This window comes from Myotis daubentonii, chromosome 8, assembly GCF_963259705.1.
Source record: "Myotis daubentonii chromosome 8, mMyoDau2.1, whole genome shotgun sequence".
Taxonomy (NCBI): domain Eukaryota; kingdom Metazoa; phylum Chordata; class Mammalia; order Chiroptera; family Vespertilionidae; genus Myotis; species Myotis daubentonii.
In genome coordinates, this window is record NC_081847.1 from 32958831 (window position 1) to 32975799 (window position 16969).

General features: G+C 44.2%; 1 protein-coding gene across 2 annotated transcripts in view; it reads right to left on the reverse strand.

Moving 5' to 3' along the window:
• The window catches only part of PSMF1 (proteasome inhibitor subunit 1), a 44473-nt gene that overhangs the window by 13796 nt on the left and 13708 nt on the right, over window positions 1-16969 (reverse strand). For both annotated transcript variants that reach the window (XM_059705786.1, XM_059705784.1), the window contains exon 4: window positions 6676-6861. In XM_059705786.1, the coding sequence (XP_059561769.1) occupies window positions 6676-6861 (186 nt within the window). The remainder of the gene's footprint in view (window positions 1-6675; window positions 6862-16969) is intronic.

Genomic DNA, 16969 nt, shown 5'->3' on the forward strand with positions numbered 1-16969 from the left:
AAACTCTTCTTCTAATTTCAGGGACAGTCCCATGCATCTGGCCTAGTGTTCCCTCAGTATGAAACAACCCCCTCAAAGAAATGCTATGAAATAGTTCAGACACATAAAAGAAAAGAAAAGAAGCTTAAAAATACTGCTCTTCCCCAGAGAGACACAGCAGAGGTAGCACCTCCTCCAAAGTCTTTCCCAGGGTACCCATGAAGGATCTCTGCACTGACCTCTGTTAATGGCGGCTATCACTTTAATTTACTCCCTTGTTTTCAAAGCCAGAGGAAGAGTGTGTGCCTCCAGGGTCGGGGTCCAGCCCTAGGGATCTCTAACCCACAGGAAACATTTGCAGAATAGAGAACTCATCAAGTATGTGCACGGCATACTAAGTCCAGATGATGGAGCTACAACGAGTTGAAAAAGTCCATACTTGAAAAAACAAAGCCAATAATCTTGGGATTAGACAAAAATAACTGAGTGGGTCAACCCCAGGCTAGGGGCCCGGGGTTCTGGCTAACAAAACACACACAAAAGGCAGGAGAGTGCATAGCTGGCTGTGCCTGCAGCAGGCTGATTGGCTGACACCATTCCCAGGCTCTCTTCTCCATCTTGTGGGCCTAGAACAGTGGTCGGCGAACTGCGGCTCGCAAGCCACATGTGGCTTTTTGGCCCCTTGAGTGTAGCTCTTCCACAAAATACCACGTGCGGGTGCGCATGTACAGTGCGATTGAAACTTCGTGGCCCATGCACAGAAGTCGGTATTTTGTGGAAGAGCCACACTCAAGGGGCCAAAGAGTCACATGTGGCTTGCGAGCCGCAGTCTGCCGGCCACTGGCCTAGAACAATGCCCACCTCTTCCCTAAAGCCTTTCTCAGCCCAAAGACCAAGAGCCTTCACAGAGGCCCATGCCACTCGCTTGGTAATTATCCACCTTGATAAGGAGTATTGTATCTTGTTCCTTCCCTGAGTGGGGAAGCCTGCTGTAGGCTCTCAACCACTCACCACCACCACGCCCCTATTCCATCTGCACCAGCTCTAGCTACCCTGCCTGTCCTTCTAGGGCTCTGCAAAGGACAACCCTTCAGGCTGGAGCACCCTTTCTCTCCTGTTTAGAGGTCAGTTCCTTCTTGGGGAAGCCTTGCCTGAGCACAAGTATGGTTCAGGTTCCGCTTCTTATGTGTTCCCAAGTACCCTGCTGTTCCCCTAGGAGATGAAATGAGAGCAGAGCCCAGGTGCTGTCACTGGCCTTAGTGACTCACCCAGGGCTAGATCTAGTGAGCTCAATGAATAGCACAGACTTAAGAACCTAAGTGGCTCCTCAGCCTCTAAATTTTAAAATAATTATCCATGAATGTCTGGATTATTTCTGGACTCTCAATTTTATTCCCTTGCTTTATATGTCAGTGCCACACTGTCTTAATTACTGTAGTTTTGTAGTAAGTTGAGAAGTATAAGTCCTCCAAATTTATTTTCCCCCAAGACTATTTTCACTATTTTGGTTCCCTTGCATTTCCATATGAATTTTAGAATCAGTTTGCCAATTTCTAAAACAACAACACTAACAAACAAAACCTTCCAACAAAAACACTCTGGGCTTTTGACTTGGATTATATTGAATATGCAGATCAATTTGGGAGTATTGACAATATTAAGACGTTTTACCCATGAACACCGATGTCCATTATTTATATCTTCCTTAATTTCTTTCAACAATCTTTTGTAGTCCTCAATGTATAAATCCTATACTTCTTTTGTTAAATTTATTTCTAAATATTTTATTCTTTGGGGCATTACTGTAAATGTGATCATTTCCTTAATTTCATTTCCGGGTTGTTCCCTGCTAATGTATAGAAATACAAACAATTTTTGTGTATTGATCTTGTATCCTGTCATATTGCTGAATTTGTATATTAGTTCTAAAAAGTTTTTTTTTTAAAATTTCCTTATTCTACATATAAGACCCCATGTCATTCACAAATAGAGATTGTTTTACTCCTTACTTTCTAATCTGGATTCTTTGATTTCTTCAGTGATTGCCCTGGTACTTGTTACACAACAAGTACTATGTTGTGTAAAGGCAGCAAAAGCAGATACCCTTGCTTGTTCCTGATCTTAGGGCAGCCATGGGCAAACTACGGCCCGTGGGCCGTATCCGGCCCGTTTGAAATGAATAAAACTATTGAAAAAAAAGACCGTACCCTTTTATGTAATGATGTTTACTTTGAATTTATATTAGTTCACACAAACATTCCATCCATGCTTTTGTTCTGGCCCTCCGGTCCAGTTTAAGAACCCATTGTGGCCCTCGAGTCAAAAAGTTTGCCCACCCCTGTCTTAGGGGAAAGCACTGAATCTTTCTCCATTACATTGGAGGTTAGCTGTGGGCTTTTTACAGGTGTTCTTTATTGGGTTGAGAAAGTTTCCTTCTACTGCTGATGGCTTTTACCATGAAAGGGTGCTGAAATTTGCAAATGCTTTTTCTCTATTTGAGATGAACATGTGGGTTTTGTCCTTTGTTCTATTAACATGGTATATTATATTGATTTATTTCCAGATGTTAAGCTAACCAATTCTGGAATAAATTTCACTTGATCATGATGTATACTCCTTTTTATATATTGCTGGATTTGTTCTGCTAGTATTTTGCTGACGATTTTTGCATGTATATTCAGAAGGGATACTGGTTTGTAGTGTTCTTCTGATATCATTGGTTTGGTATCAGGATAATACTGGCCTCACAGAATGAGTTGGGAAGTGTCCCTTCTTCTTTTATTTTTTGAAGGAGTTTGTGAAAGATTGGTATTAATAAAAAAATGATTATTAAGGAAATTTTCAAATGGCCCCAAATAGTACAAATGGTAAATTTATGAATCCCCATGCATCCTTACACTCGTTTCAATAATTATCAATATTCTACCACTCTTGTTTCACCTCTACTTACTTCCTAAGGCCTGCTTCTTTAGAGGGTGAAATTACTTTAAAGAAAAAGACTTCATTATAAATATTTGTAAAATATATATCTTTAACAGATAAAGACTTCTTTTCTTTTAATATAACCAAAATTTAATTGTTTCACTTAACAAAATTAGCAATAATTCCTAATGTTTTCTAATACCTGGTCTATGTTCAAATTTCTCCAAATGTTTCAAAATAATTTTTAGAATTACTATGAATCAAGACCCAAAGAAAGTCCAACACTGTATTTGGTTGATATGACTTTTATTAACTGTCCTCTCTCTCCCTTTCTCCCCCATGCCATTCATTTATTTGATGAAAAAAACAACAACACAAAACAAGGTCAATTTACTGTGTAAAAATTTTTCATGTTCCATGTTTGGCTCTATCCTCATGTGTCTGTTTAACCCATTCTTCTATCCCTTATGCTTCTCTGAAACTGAAGGTTCGATCTAGATTCAGGTTGCTAGGAACTTACTTATAGAAGACACAATGTCTGGCTGTCCTACTTTCAGTGTTAAGATTGATCTATGGTTTCAGGTGCTATCAGTCTGATCCATCTATACTAATAAAAGAGTTACATGCTAATTAGACCAGACGTATTCCGGACGACCATCTGGAAGTCCTTCCTGACAAAGCCTGCAGGGTGAAGCTGCCCTCCAGCAGTCCCCAGCGCCAGCGCCTGCGGCTGGCTGCAGCCCAGGAAATGGAGAAGCCGCCCACTGCGCGGTCCCGGGCCGCAGCCAGCCAGAGAAGCCACCCACCCACCCTTGGTCCTGGGGGAGACGAGAAGCCTCCCGCCTGCAGTCGAGGCGCCAGTGCCTGAGGCTGGCTGTGGCCCAGGAAATGTAGAAGCCGCCCACCCTGAGGTCCCAGGCCGCAGCCAGCCGGAGAAGCTGCCCACCCCACAGGCCGGGCGCCAGTGCCTGCTGCTGTGGCCCGGGCGAAGCCACCTGCCCACCGTCCTCTGAGGCTGCAGCCGGCCTGGGTGAAGCCGGCCTGGGTACCTTTGGCTGGCCAGAAGGAGGGAAGCCTGGTCCTGGGTGCCTGTGGCCGGCTGGAGGAGGGAATTCTGGGTCCCGGGTGCAGGGCTGAGGCAGAGGTGGTTAGGGGCGATCAAGCCAGCAGGGGAGCAGTTAGGGGTGACCAGGCTGGCAGGTGAGCAATTAGGAGCCAGAGGGGTCCCAGATTGGAGAGGGTGCAGGCCGGGCTGAGGGACACCCACCATCCCCCACCCCGCCTCCCCGTGCATGAATTTCATACACCAGGCCACTAGTTTATTATAAAATTCCCCATCAACCTTTTATCTAATGGTTTTAGCAACTACCGACAATGTGTATGACAAAGTTTGCAACATGGTAATTTTCTAATTCTTCCACTTCCTCTAAGGATAGGATTTTTTTACTTTTATAATTCTAGACTCTAGGTCTATGATTCCAAAATTAGGATGGCACAGCCTTCAGGTGCCAATTGTGGAAGCTCTGGGGTGTTTTTGCTTGTCATAGTGTCTGCAGAGTCCTTGTGGCATTAACAGACAGAGGCCAGATGCTGCCTGCTCTACAATTCACAGAATCCTACATAACAAAGAATGCAATGCATCCCACACAACTTTTGAAAGTTGTTAGACATTAAAGGAGATGTAAAGCCTACATAAATTATCTGAGTCCAAGACTATTTTACATATGAACACAAAGTATTTTTCATACTGGTCTAATACAAAATTTTCCAGGAATATAACTGATGTAATTAAGAAACACTGTCTATCCATTATTTTGTTTGCCATTCTCCTATGGGCTGTTCACCATTTCAGAAAAGTCATGTTAGCAATAGCAACACAGTTTATATATTCAGTTGCTGACACGACTCATCTGTATGCGCCAGCTTTTGTTGCTGTCAAATTCAAGATAATTCCACATACAACAGCAAATATCTGACTATGTTTTCCAGTGAAATCTTGCTCAGGCATCTAAACAATGAAATACACATTATCTTATTATTAATCAGAGGCCTGGTGTAGGGGAGTAGGAGAGGGGTGGGGAGGGGTCCCTCAGCCCAGCCTGCACCCTCTTGCAATCCGGGACGGCTGGCTCCTAACTGCTCACCTGCCTGCCTGCCTGATCGCCCCTAACTACTCTGCCTGCCTGCCTCATCACCCTTAACCACTCTGCCAGCCTGCTTGATCGCCCCTAACCACTCTGCCTGCCTACCTGATCACCCCTAACTGCTCGCCTGCCTGCCTGCCTGATTGCCCCTATCCACTCTGCCTGATTGCCCCTAACTGCTCGCCTGTTTGCCTGATCGCCCCTAACTGCTCGCCTGTTTGCCTGATCGCCCCTAACTACTCGCCTGCCTGCCTGATCGCCCCTAACCGCCTCTGCCTTGGCCCCTGGTGCCGTGGCTTCATCCAGAAGGACATTTGGAATGTTGTTCGGCTATCCGGTCTAATTAGCATATTACATTTTTATTATTATAGATTATTCTCTTTTTATTTCTCATTTATATTATAGTTAGAATTTTATACCAATCCTATTTGAAACTGAACATTTGGTAAGTAACAATATCTATGAATTCCACTTTGAGAGAGTAAAGGAGATTTCACAGAATATTTATTTTGAAATGCGCAGTGTGTCCAAAATAACTAAATTATTATCTACTTAAGGTCTAAAAATCTCCTCCAATTTGACTGCTGCCCAGGCCTTATTCTGAAATCTTGCCACCATATTCTGGTTACATCACAGCCAGAGTATTGTGCTGGGTGTGAGGATACCTAGACCCCAGCCCTGGCTCTGTCTCTTTACTAGTGGCTCATGACCTTACAAAGGTCATCTTACCTCTGTTCCTGTCTGTAAAATAAGAATGTTAGACCAGATAAGCTGTTACAGCCTCTCAACCATTTTTTATTATTCTTTACTTTCCCACAGGACCCAGTATTTCTGAAGATTGCCAAAGAGACTGCCAATTATTACTTACTACAATAATTAAATCAATTTCCCATAAAAATCTAATCAAAAGTATATTAATTGCCAAAGAGAATAAAATAACAATGATAGTTAGCACTTAATGAGTGTGTATTATGGCCTCAAAGTGAACCTTCCTCCACCCTGCCAATCCTACTATTACTACTACATTGTGGATTCCAAATTGGAAAGTGTGTCTCAGCCAGAGACTAGTCTCCCTGGTCCTTCTCTCTGCCCTTGGAGCAGAAGTCTCCCAGCCCTGAAGGCTGCTATGCTCATCTGCAAAGGTCTTGGGCATGATTCGTTCACACACCATGCTGCTTTGGAAAAGTTCTGAAGTTGTCAAAGGGGTCAGGGGACTCCAATAAACTGAAATAGGCAAGACACCGGGACTACATCCTCTATGGGACAGCACTTCTGCATCTTTGCACTTTCCAAAAAGCCTGTCCAGGGCCCTGCACACACCAAGAGCTCTGGCATCAATAACTGAAGCACCTTGGCAGCCACGTAGGAGTATGCACACAAGCCCCATGGGCACTGGCCCTTGGGCTGACTCAGGCTCTTTGTGGACTCCATAAAGGGGCAGGCAGCCTTAAGATGCTGGGTAGTTAGGTGACTAGTGGCAGCGCAAGAACTCACTGCTCTACTTAGGTCTTCTATCGCCATACACTAGGACTCTGACAAATCTGTTGAAGACACATAGGGGCCAGTGAGGAGGTCATGGCTGGAATCCTTCTACAGAAGCATGGCTGCCCACTGGGGGCTCTATACTCACCAGGAAGGAGGCCGGCTAATGTGTGGGTGCTGTGGGTGAATCCGGAGTGGGTCCACCTCTCTGGCAGTGGCAGGCGGAAACTCCCGATGGGGACTGCTTACACTAGCCTTGTCCCAAGGCTCGTGGAGAGGTGTGATGATTTCAGATGCAATACGAGACCGAAGTTCCTCACTGTTCCTGTAGGTCCTATAGGAGGTAGATGAGGTATTAACTGCTCGTTGCTGCTTGGCAACCCTTAATACAGTATTTTGGTGCCTGCGACGGCCTTGACAGCTCTTGAAAGTACGCTTAGACTGTTTGCAAGGGTGAGAATGGGCCGCCCAGCGGGCCTGGGCTAGGGGGGCAACAGCCCGAGGTTGTCTACGAGATTTGCGCCTAAGCCTCTTAGGCATCTGAGTTGTCCCTCCTCATTTACCACGCCATTAGAAAGAGGTGAGAGTGTAGGGGCACAGGTCCTGGACTGGCTACTCCTCTGTACCCACCCCATCCCATCCCACCCTCAATTATGTGTTCATCATGTGTCATGGGAAGGATCATGGAAGGCAAAGGCTCTGAGGGGAGGATAAACTTGGTTCCTGGTCCAAGTAGGCAGGGCTCTGGGGGCTCAAGGTCTAGTTCTGTCACTAACTCAGAGGCCCTTGGAAGGTTCCTCTGGGCCTCCCTTCTCTGCCAGTGAGAGAGAAGCAATGTGAGCTATAGATGAGGTATTGAGGCAGAGTTGGGTAACAGGTGTTTTAAAATGAGCCATATCCTAGGTCAAAAAGCAAACCTCACAAATGTTAAAAGCTGAAATAATATGTTTTCTGACCATATGGAATAATATTAAACATCAACACAGAAAGGAAGTCTCTAGATACATGGAAATTAAGCAACATTAGTCTAGATAATCCATGGGTCAAAGACGAAGTCTTGAAAAAATACAAAGTATTGAATAAAAATAAAACATATTAAAATATGTGTGATATAGCTAAAGCAGTATTGAGAGGAAACGTCATAGCATTAAATGCTTACATTGGAAAAAGTGGGGGAAAACATCATAATAAATCTCAGAGGGAAGGTGGGGGTAGGGGGTTAGGAGGAGAGATTAAGGAAAATTCTGACTTAAGAACCTAGAAAAAGAAGATCAAATTAAACCCAAAGCAAGCAGTATGAAATAATAAAGAACAGAAATCAATAAAACAAGAAAGTAGTAGGGAAATTTAATTAAAAAGCTGGTTCTTAAAAAAATGAATACAATTGATAAACCTATTGCAAGATCAGCAAACATAAAAAGAGAAGACACAAATCACCCGTATCAAGAAAGAAATGATATTTTATAACAGCTCTGTTGCTAATGAAAGAATAATAAGAGACTACTAAGAATAACTTAATTCAACAACTTAGACCAATTCTTTAAAACCACAAACTGTAACAACTCAGACAAAATGAAATAGATAATTTGAATATAGTAATTAAAACCATATTAAGCACCCCCAAAAAGAAATCTCCAGGTCCAGATTATTTCAATGGATAATTCTACCAAACATTTAAAGAATTAATATTTTTTAAAAAGAACATCAATTTATAGTCACTCCCAGAAAAATACAAGAGGAGGAAACATTTCCCAACTCATTTTATGAGGCCAGTAATACCCTGATATCAAAACTAGACAATGAGTACAAAAAAAGAAAACTACTGACCAGTATTTTCTATGAACTTGGATGCAAAAAATGCTCAAAATATTAACAAATTGAATTAAAAATATATAAAAAGAAATATACACCACAGGATTTATTGTAGGTATGCAAGACTGGTTCAATATTACCATATCGATAAGTTAAGAAAAATCAAATAATTATGTCAATTGATGCAAAAAAAAAATATGACAAAAGACAGTATAGTAAATCTATTCATGAGAAAAACTCTCAACAAACTAGGAACAGAGGAGAACTTCCTCAATTTGATAAAGAGCATCTACAAAAAAAGCCCATAGCTAGCAATATATTTAGTAATGAAAGTCTGAATACTTTAGGAACAAGGCAAGCATATCCTCTCCCACCACTCTTATTTAGCATAATACTGGAAGTTCTAGCTCCTTCAATTTTGCAACTTAGAAATTCACACATGAAACCTACATGTGCATGTTGACCAATGTCACCCCAGTAAAATTTAATTAAAAAAGCACATTCAAACCTGAAAAAAAAATTAAGCAAGAAAAAGCACACAGATTAGAAAACAAGAAATAAAACTGCCCCTATTTGCAGATGACATGATAGTCTACCTTGAAATTCTAAAGGAATCTATAAACTCCAACACTGTGAGCTCACCAAATATTTAATATACAAGACAGCATATAAGAGCAATACACAAAAATAAACAGCATTTCTAGATACAAACAATGAACATTTGAAAATCAAAATTAAGAAAGAACTCCATTTATGATCACCTCTATTCCTGCCCCCCAATAACAAAAACATGTTCAGATTCTATATGTTTAAAATTACAAAATGATCATGAAAGTAACCTAATTAAGACCTAAGTAATTGGAGACATACTATGTTCATAGTAAAAGTGTCAAGTTTCCCCATCATAGGTTTAACGATCAATAGGTTTAATGCAACTTCTATCAAAATTCCAGCAGGTTTTTTTTATAGACACAAACTTATTCTAAAATTTATACAGAAAGGCACAGACCCTAGAATAGCTAAAACTATCTTGACAAAGAAGTGAATGGAGGAATCATTCTACTCAATATTGAAGTTTACTATGTATCTATAATAATCAGTATTGTGTGATAGGGGCAGAGGGATAGACACAAAGATCAATGGAAAAAACAAAACAAAACAGAGAACCCAGAAATAGACCCACACAAGTACAGACTACTGATTTTCGACAAAGTTGCAAAAGCAATCCTATCTAATAAAAGAGAAACATGGTAATTAGCGTACGACCGCTACCCTTCCCATTGGCTAATTAGGGCGATATGCAAATTAATTGCCAGCCAAGATGGCAGCCGGCAGCCAGGCAGCTTGAAACTAACATGAGGCTTGCTTGCTTCAGTGACGGAGGAAACCAACGTTCCCTGCCTGCCTTGCTGGCCTCTGAGCCTGCAGTTTGAAACACTGTAACAAATATAGAAGCTAAACAAAACCCCAGAAACCTGCTTTCAGTGAGCCGGGATCTCAGAGCTGGAGTTATACATTGTTTCAATTATAGAACCCAAACAAACCAGATACCTGCTTTCAGCAGCAGAGGCCTCAGAGCTGGAGCCAGAGCTAAAGCTGGCCCAGAATAAAAAAAAAAGAAAAAAAGGAGCAGTTGGGAGCTTTAGCCCTCAGCCCCTCACCCAGACTGGCCAGGCACCCCAGTGGGGACCCCCACCCTGAAGGGTGTGTGACCAGCTGCAAAAAGCCATCATCCCCTCACCCAGGCTGGCCAGGCACCCCAGTGGGGACCCCCACCCTGATCCAGGACACCCTTCAGGGCAAACCAGCCAGCCCCACCCATGCACCAGGCCTCTATCCTATATAGTAAAAGGGTAATATGCCTCCCAGCACCGGGATCAGCAGAGCCGAGAGGCCTCCTGGCACCGGGATCAGCGTGACAGGGGGCAGCGCCCAAACCCCCTGATCGCCCTGCGGCTCTGTGTGTGACAGGGGGCAGGGCCACAACCTCCCTATCCGCCCTGCTCTGTTCGTGACAGGGGAAGGCACCCCAACCCCCTGATCAGCCCTGCTCTGTGCCTGATACGGGGAAGCTCCCCAACCCCCTGACCGCGCTGCGGCTCTGTGTGTGACAGGGTGCGGCGCCCCAACCCCCAGATTGGCCCTGCTCTGTGTGTGACAGGGTAGAGCCATAACCTCCCCACCGGCCCTGCCCTGAGTGTGAGAGTGGCGGCGCCCCAACCCCCTGATTGGCCCTGCTCTGTGGGTGATAGAGGGCAGCGCCCCCCCCCCCCCCCACGGGCCCTGCTCTGTGTGTGATGGGGTAGAGCCATAACCACCCCATCGGCCCTGCCCTGAGTGTGACAGTGGCGGTGCCCCAACCCCCTGATCGGCCCTGCTCTGTGGGTGATAGAGGGCGGCGCCCCAACCCCCTGATCCGCCCTGCTCTGTGTGTGACAGGGGGCGGTGCTCCAACTCCCCTATCGGCCCTACTCTGTGAGTGATGGGGGAGCTCCTCAACCTCCTGATGGGCCCTGCTCTGTGCGTGACAGGGGGAGCTCCCCAACCCCCTGATGGGCCCTGCTCTGTGCGTGACAGGGGGGAGCTCCCCAACCCCCTGATCGATCCTGCTCTGTGCATGACGGGGGGAGCTCCCCAACCCCCCTGATGGGCTGTGCTCTGTGTGTGACAGGGGGCAGCGCCCCAACCTCCGGATTGGCCCTGCTCTGTGCGTGACAGGGGGTGGCGCTGCAACCTCCCCATCGACCGTGCCTTGAGTGTGACATGGGGCGGTGCCCCAACCCTCCAATCGGCCCTACCCTGAGCGTGACTGAGGGTGGCATCGCAACATCCCGATCCGCCCTGCTCTGTGCATGACAGAGGGCGGCGCCCCTACTCCCCAATCAGCCCTGCTCTGAGCCTGACCAGGGGCTGCACCTAGGGATTGGGCCTGCCCTCTGCCACCTGGGAGCAGGCCTAAGCCAGCAGGTCGTTATCTCCCGAGGGGTCCCAAACTGCGAGAGGGCACAGGCCAGGCTGAGGGGCCCCCCTTCCCCCCAAGTGCACAAATTTTTGTGCACGGGGCCTCTAGTCCTATATAATAAAACCCTAATATGCAAATTGACTGAATGTGGGAATGACTGCTCGCTATAATGTGCACTGACCACCAGGGGGCAGATGCTCAATGCAGGAGGTGCCCCTTGGTAGTCAGTGCACTCCCACAGGGGGAGCACCACTCAGCCAGAAGCCGGGCTCACGGCTGGTGAGAGCAGCGGTGGTGGCGGGAACCTCTCCTGCCTCTGCTGCAGGCGGGCAGTAAGGAACGAGAAGTCCTGGACTGCGAGAGCCCCAGACTGCGAGGGGGATGTTTGACTGCCAGCTTAGGCCAGATCCCCGGGGGAATCAGGCGTAAGCCAGCAGGCAGACATCCCCTGAGGGGTCCCGGACTGCCATAGGGTGCAGGCTGGGCTGAGGGACACCCCCCCCCCCCCCCGCCCCATGTACGAGTCTCATGTACTGGGCCTGTAGTTCAATATAAGAGCAAATGGTATTGAAGCAATGATATCCACAGGCAAGAAACCTCACATCTTACACAAAAGTTAACTTAAGCCTTGGCTGGGTGCTCAATTGGTTGGAGTGTCATCCCGTACACCTAAAGGTTGTATGTTTGAATCCCAGTCAGGGCACATACCCAGGTTGCAAGTTCGATCCCCAGTCAGGGCGCATCCAGGAAACAACTGACTGACATTTCTTTCTCTCTCTCTCTCTCTCTCTCTCTCTCTCTCTCTCTCTCTCTCTCTCTCTCCCTCCCTCCCTCCCTCCCTCCATCCTTCCTCCCCTCCCTCTCTCCCTCCCTTTCCCCTCTAAAATTCAATAAAAACTTATCCTCAGGTGAGAATTAAATTTTTTAAAAATTAATCTATAATAATAAAAGCATAATATGCTAATTAGACCAAACAGCCGAACGACCTTCCAGATGTCCTTCCGGATGAAGCCGCAGTGGCGGGGGCTGAGGCAGAGGTGGTTAGGGGCAATCAGGCAGGCAGAGTGATTAGGAGCCAGTGGTCCTGGATTGCGAAAGGGTGCAGGCTGGGCTGAGGGACAACCCCCTTCCCATGCACGAATTTTGTGCACCGGGCCTCTAGTTTAAAATAAATCACAAACTTAAATGTAAGACAAAACTAAAATGTTTAGAGAAAATATTTGGGAATCTAGGGCTAGACAAAGAATTCTTACACTTAACACACTAAAAGCAAAAATGATAAAATAGATATTTTCAAAATTCAAAATTTATGTTTTGCAAAAGTCCCTGAAAAGAGAAGGAAAAAACATACTACAGAATAAAGTAATTATAAACCCCTACCTAACAAAGACCTTGCATCTGAAATATATACTTGTATAAGGAACTCTCAAAATTACAACAGTAAAAAAATAAAATTAGAAAACGGGCAAAAGACATTTTGCCAAAGAAGATGTACAGATGGTAAATACACACATGAAAAGATGCTCAACATCATTAGTCATTAGGAAAATGCAAGTTAAAACCATAATGAGATATCACTACATATCTACCAGAATAACTAAAATGAAAAATAGTGATAACACCAAATGTTGGTGAAGATACAGAGACCACTCATAGACTGATGATGAAGTGCAAAATGTTATATGTACTCTGGAAAATTGTTTGGCAATTTCTTAAAAAACTAAACATGCAATTACCATTGTACTCTTGGGCATTTACTGCAGAGAAATAAAAAATCTGTCCACACAAAAGTCTGTACATGAGTGTTCATAGCACCTTTATTTGTAATAGCAAAAAGCTGGAAATAAAACTCAGATATCCTTCAATGAATGATTAAACAAACTGGGTATATCCATACCACAAACACTACTCAACAACACAAGAAACAAACTATTGGTGCATGCAACAACTCGGATGGATGAGAAGTCAACCCCAAAAGCTTACATACTGTATGATTCCACTTATATATTTTTGAAATGAGATAATTTTACAAATGAAGAATAAGTAATGGTTGCCAGAAGGAAGAGTAACTGTGGCTATAAAAGACATCAGGAGCCCTAGCTGGTTTGGCTCACTGGATGGAGCATTGGCCTGGGGACTGAAAGGTCCCGGTTTGATTCTGGTCAAGGGCATGTACCTTAGTTGCAGGCACATCCCCAGTAGGGGGTGTGTAGGAGGCAGCTCATTGATGTTTCTCTCTCATCGATATTTCTCTCTCATCGATGTTTCTAACTCTCTATCCCTCTCCTTTCCTCTCTGTAAAAAATCAATAAAATATATATTTTTTTAAAAAGGCATCAGGAGGGATCCTGTGGTGGCTTTGTATCACTGTATCCAAGTCAAATTCTGGTCATAATGTCTAGTATAGTTTGTACAATGTTATCATTAAGGTAAAAAGTATAAAGGACACAAATGGTCTCTCTGTATTAAAAGTTTAATTAAAAACACATTTATTGTATAACCATAAAATAAATGGAGGTTAGACTAGATCAGTGGTTTCAGGTCTTTAGCAAAGCATAGAAGGGGGAGCCCAGGGAGGGCAAGAGAAAAGCAAGTGGATGGGGCACTTGGCATAGGCGTCCTCCATTTCCTGCTCTGCTCCCCTTTCCACCAGAGCACCTCTGCTTTAACCAGTTTAATATCAATCCTGAAGAACACTGTGCTTCAAGGAGTTCATGGTTAGAAAGTGGTAATACCTGCAATGGCCTGAAAGTGCTAAGGGCCTGTGGGGTCCATACATCCCTACAAAAAATAGGTTTCTACTTAGAACACAGAACTCTGGGGACTTTACTGCTTCGCTGACCAAGTTGGTTGGGAGGGATAAAGGAATCTAACTCCTCTTTCCAATCAGATGATCGATGTGTGGTGCACTTAAGAAGACCTCTGATATCCCTATGTAAAATGTTCACATGTAGAACTCAGGTCTGATTCAGAAACTACCAAGAGAAGTTCTCACACAATTTCCAAGTCTCAGTAAAACTGCCACTTTGGTAGTAGCAAAAGAGCTTGTCATCCTGTCTAACATAGAAAGGGCATGGCAAAAAACACAGAGCAGGTTTACACTCCTTGGCAAACCGCAATTTGCTCACAAAGGGGCACAAATAACTAACTAAAACAGACAAGACATGCCATAATGACCTCACAGGGCCGCATGGGGACAGGGGACTAGAAGCAGGCAGCTCAGTGCTACGCCCAGTAAGGCAGAGGGAGGGCGGGCCTTATGATTAGGAGGCAGATCCCATACCCTAGCTCTCAAAGCCTCTGTTTCCATGGAGATGATTCCTAGTGATCAGATTTCCCCCCTTTGCTATTTACTAAGAGCTTGGGCCCAGCACTAAGCACTCTGTGCTGACATCTCATTCAATTCATTCTCAGAACAACAGCTGAAATAGTACTATTGTATCCCTCATTTCACAGTAATCAAAAAAACAAAACACCCACACACATAAGACCTAGCAACAAATGTACTTTAAAAAATAAATAAACATTATTACTATTTCTCTCTCAGTATTGCTGAGGCAAGGAAACGTCCTAATGTGCATGAACAGTTTAATACAGGCCTGGATTCTTACCACAAGTTTTGTCAATTTCTCTCCCAGTGGAATTGCAGAATGAAGAAGTCTAGCGAGACCACACTCCAAATGTCCTTCCCTTATATCTTGTTAAGGGGTTTAGTGGGGTCATGGTGTGGGCAGCTCTCCAAAGGCCAGGCCTGGCCTCACTTCACTCCTTGATTCCTTTGTCTACTATAGCGATATTCAACCTTTTTCATCTCATGGCACACAAATTACTAAAATTCTGCAGCACACCAAAAAATATATATATATATTTTTTGCTGAACTGACAAAAAAAAAGGTATAGTTTTGATTCATTTACAAATGGTTATTGTGTTGACGGCTGTCATTTTTTTTTAACCCTCACCCGAGGATATGCTTTTATGATTTGAGAGAGGGAGAGGGAGGGAGAGAGAAAGAAACATCAATCGGTTGCCTCCCATGTGTGCCCCAACTGGGTATTGAAATCACAACCTAGGCATGTGCCCTGACCAGGAATCGAACCCGCGACCCTTTGGAGCAGGGAATGATGCTCCAAGTAACTGAGCCACACCAGCCAGGATGCTGTTCATTTTTTATTTGACAATCTAAGGGAAAAGAGGTCAGTGTGCCTGACTAAACAGTCAATTATTGCATGTTTTAAAAATTCTTGTGGCACACTGGTTGAAAATTGCCGGTCTACATGCAAAATAGACCCAGGACTTGCTCTCAAGGAGATCACACGCTAACAGGGGAAACCAACTCTAAAAAGTTAATCATAAAATACCCACTTATTACATTTTTAAAAGGTTGTTTCAAAACACCAAATGTGGGGTGGGGCAGGGAGGGCTTCTCCGAGGAGCCGACATTTCAATGGAAACCGAAAGAACAGGTGGTGGCTATGGAGGTGGCTGGGGCGAGCATGCTAGGCAGAGGGAAGAACTCCGAAGAGGGAGGAGAAGCATGGCACCATGGCTAAGACTCAGGGGCAAGTGGCACAGGATGAGGTTGGAAGGCATAGGCACAATGCTTTAGGCCTCAGCAAGGATTTTGCTCTTTATCCTCAGAGAAATGAAAATTGACTGAAGGGTTTTAGTCTTTTTCCCCCAATTAAAAATACTTAAAACTGTTCAATATAACATTTTAAGTGTACAGTTCAGTAGTGTTTAAGTACATTCACATTACTGTGCAACCCAACAACAACCATGTTCAGTACTCTTTTCATCTTGCAACACTGAAACTCTACCCATTAAACAGTAGCTCCCTGTTCTGTCCTCTCCCAGCCCCTGGCAATGATTATATTACTACCTGTGTCTATGAATCTGACTACTCTAGGTACCTGATATAAGTGGAATCATACAATATTGTTTGCTTATGATTGGCTTATTCCCTTAGCCTAATGTCCTCAAGGTTCATGCTGAAACCCTCCTTCCTTTTTAAAAATGAATAATATTCCATTGTATGTATATACCACAGTTTGTTTACCCACTCACCTGTCCTAGGTACTCATAGGTACTTTCGTTGCTTCCACCTTTTGACTACTGTGAATAATGCTTCTCTGAACATGGGTGTACAAATATATCTGCAAGATCCTGCTTTCAACTCTACCAAGTGTATGCCCAGAAGTGGAACTACTGGATCATACAGTAGTTTAATCTTTTGAGGAACCACTTTCTATAGTGACTGCATCATTTTACATTTTCACTAATAGTGTACAAGGGTTCCAATTTATCCCCATTATCACTAATACTTATTTCCTGATTTAAAAAAAATAGTAGCCATCCTAATGCGTGGAGGATTTCACTGAAGGATTTCAAGCAAGGGTTTTTAACCATGATTTAATCTATGTTTTAAAAAGGCTGGTCTGACTGCTATGTGGTAAATCGACGGGAAGGTGGTAAGCAGGAATGGAAGTTGGGCTCTCCTCACATAGTGGTTGTATGGAAGAGGGGAGCATACAAAGAGGGGTAGCCAGAATGATGGAGGTGGGTGGTGTGGAAGTCTGAGCGGTGTACTGAAGATTTAAACTGGTTATTGCTGATTAGATGCAACAGGGTTTCTAGGCAGTTCTGATGACTGCCGATTTATAGTGATGC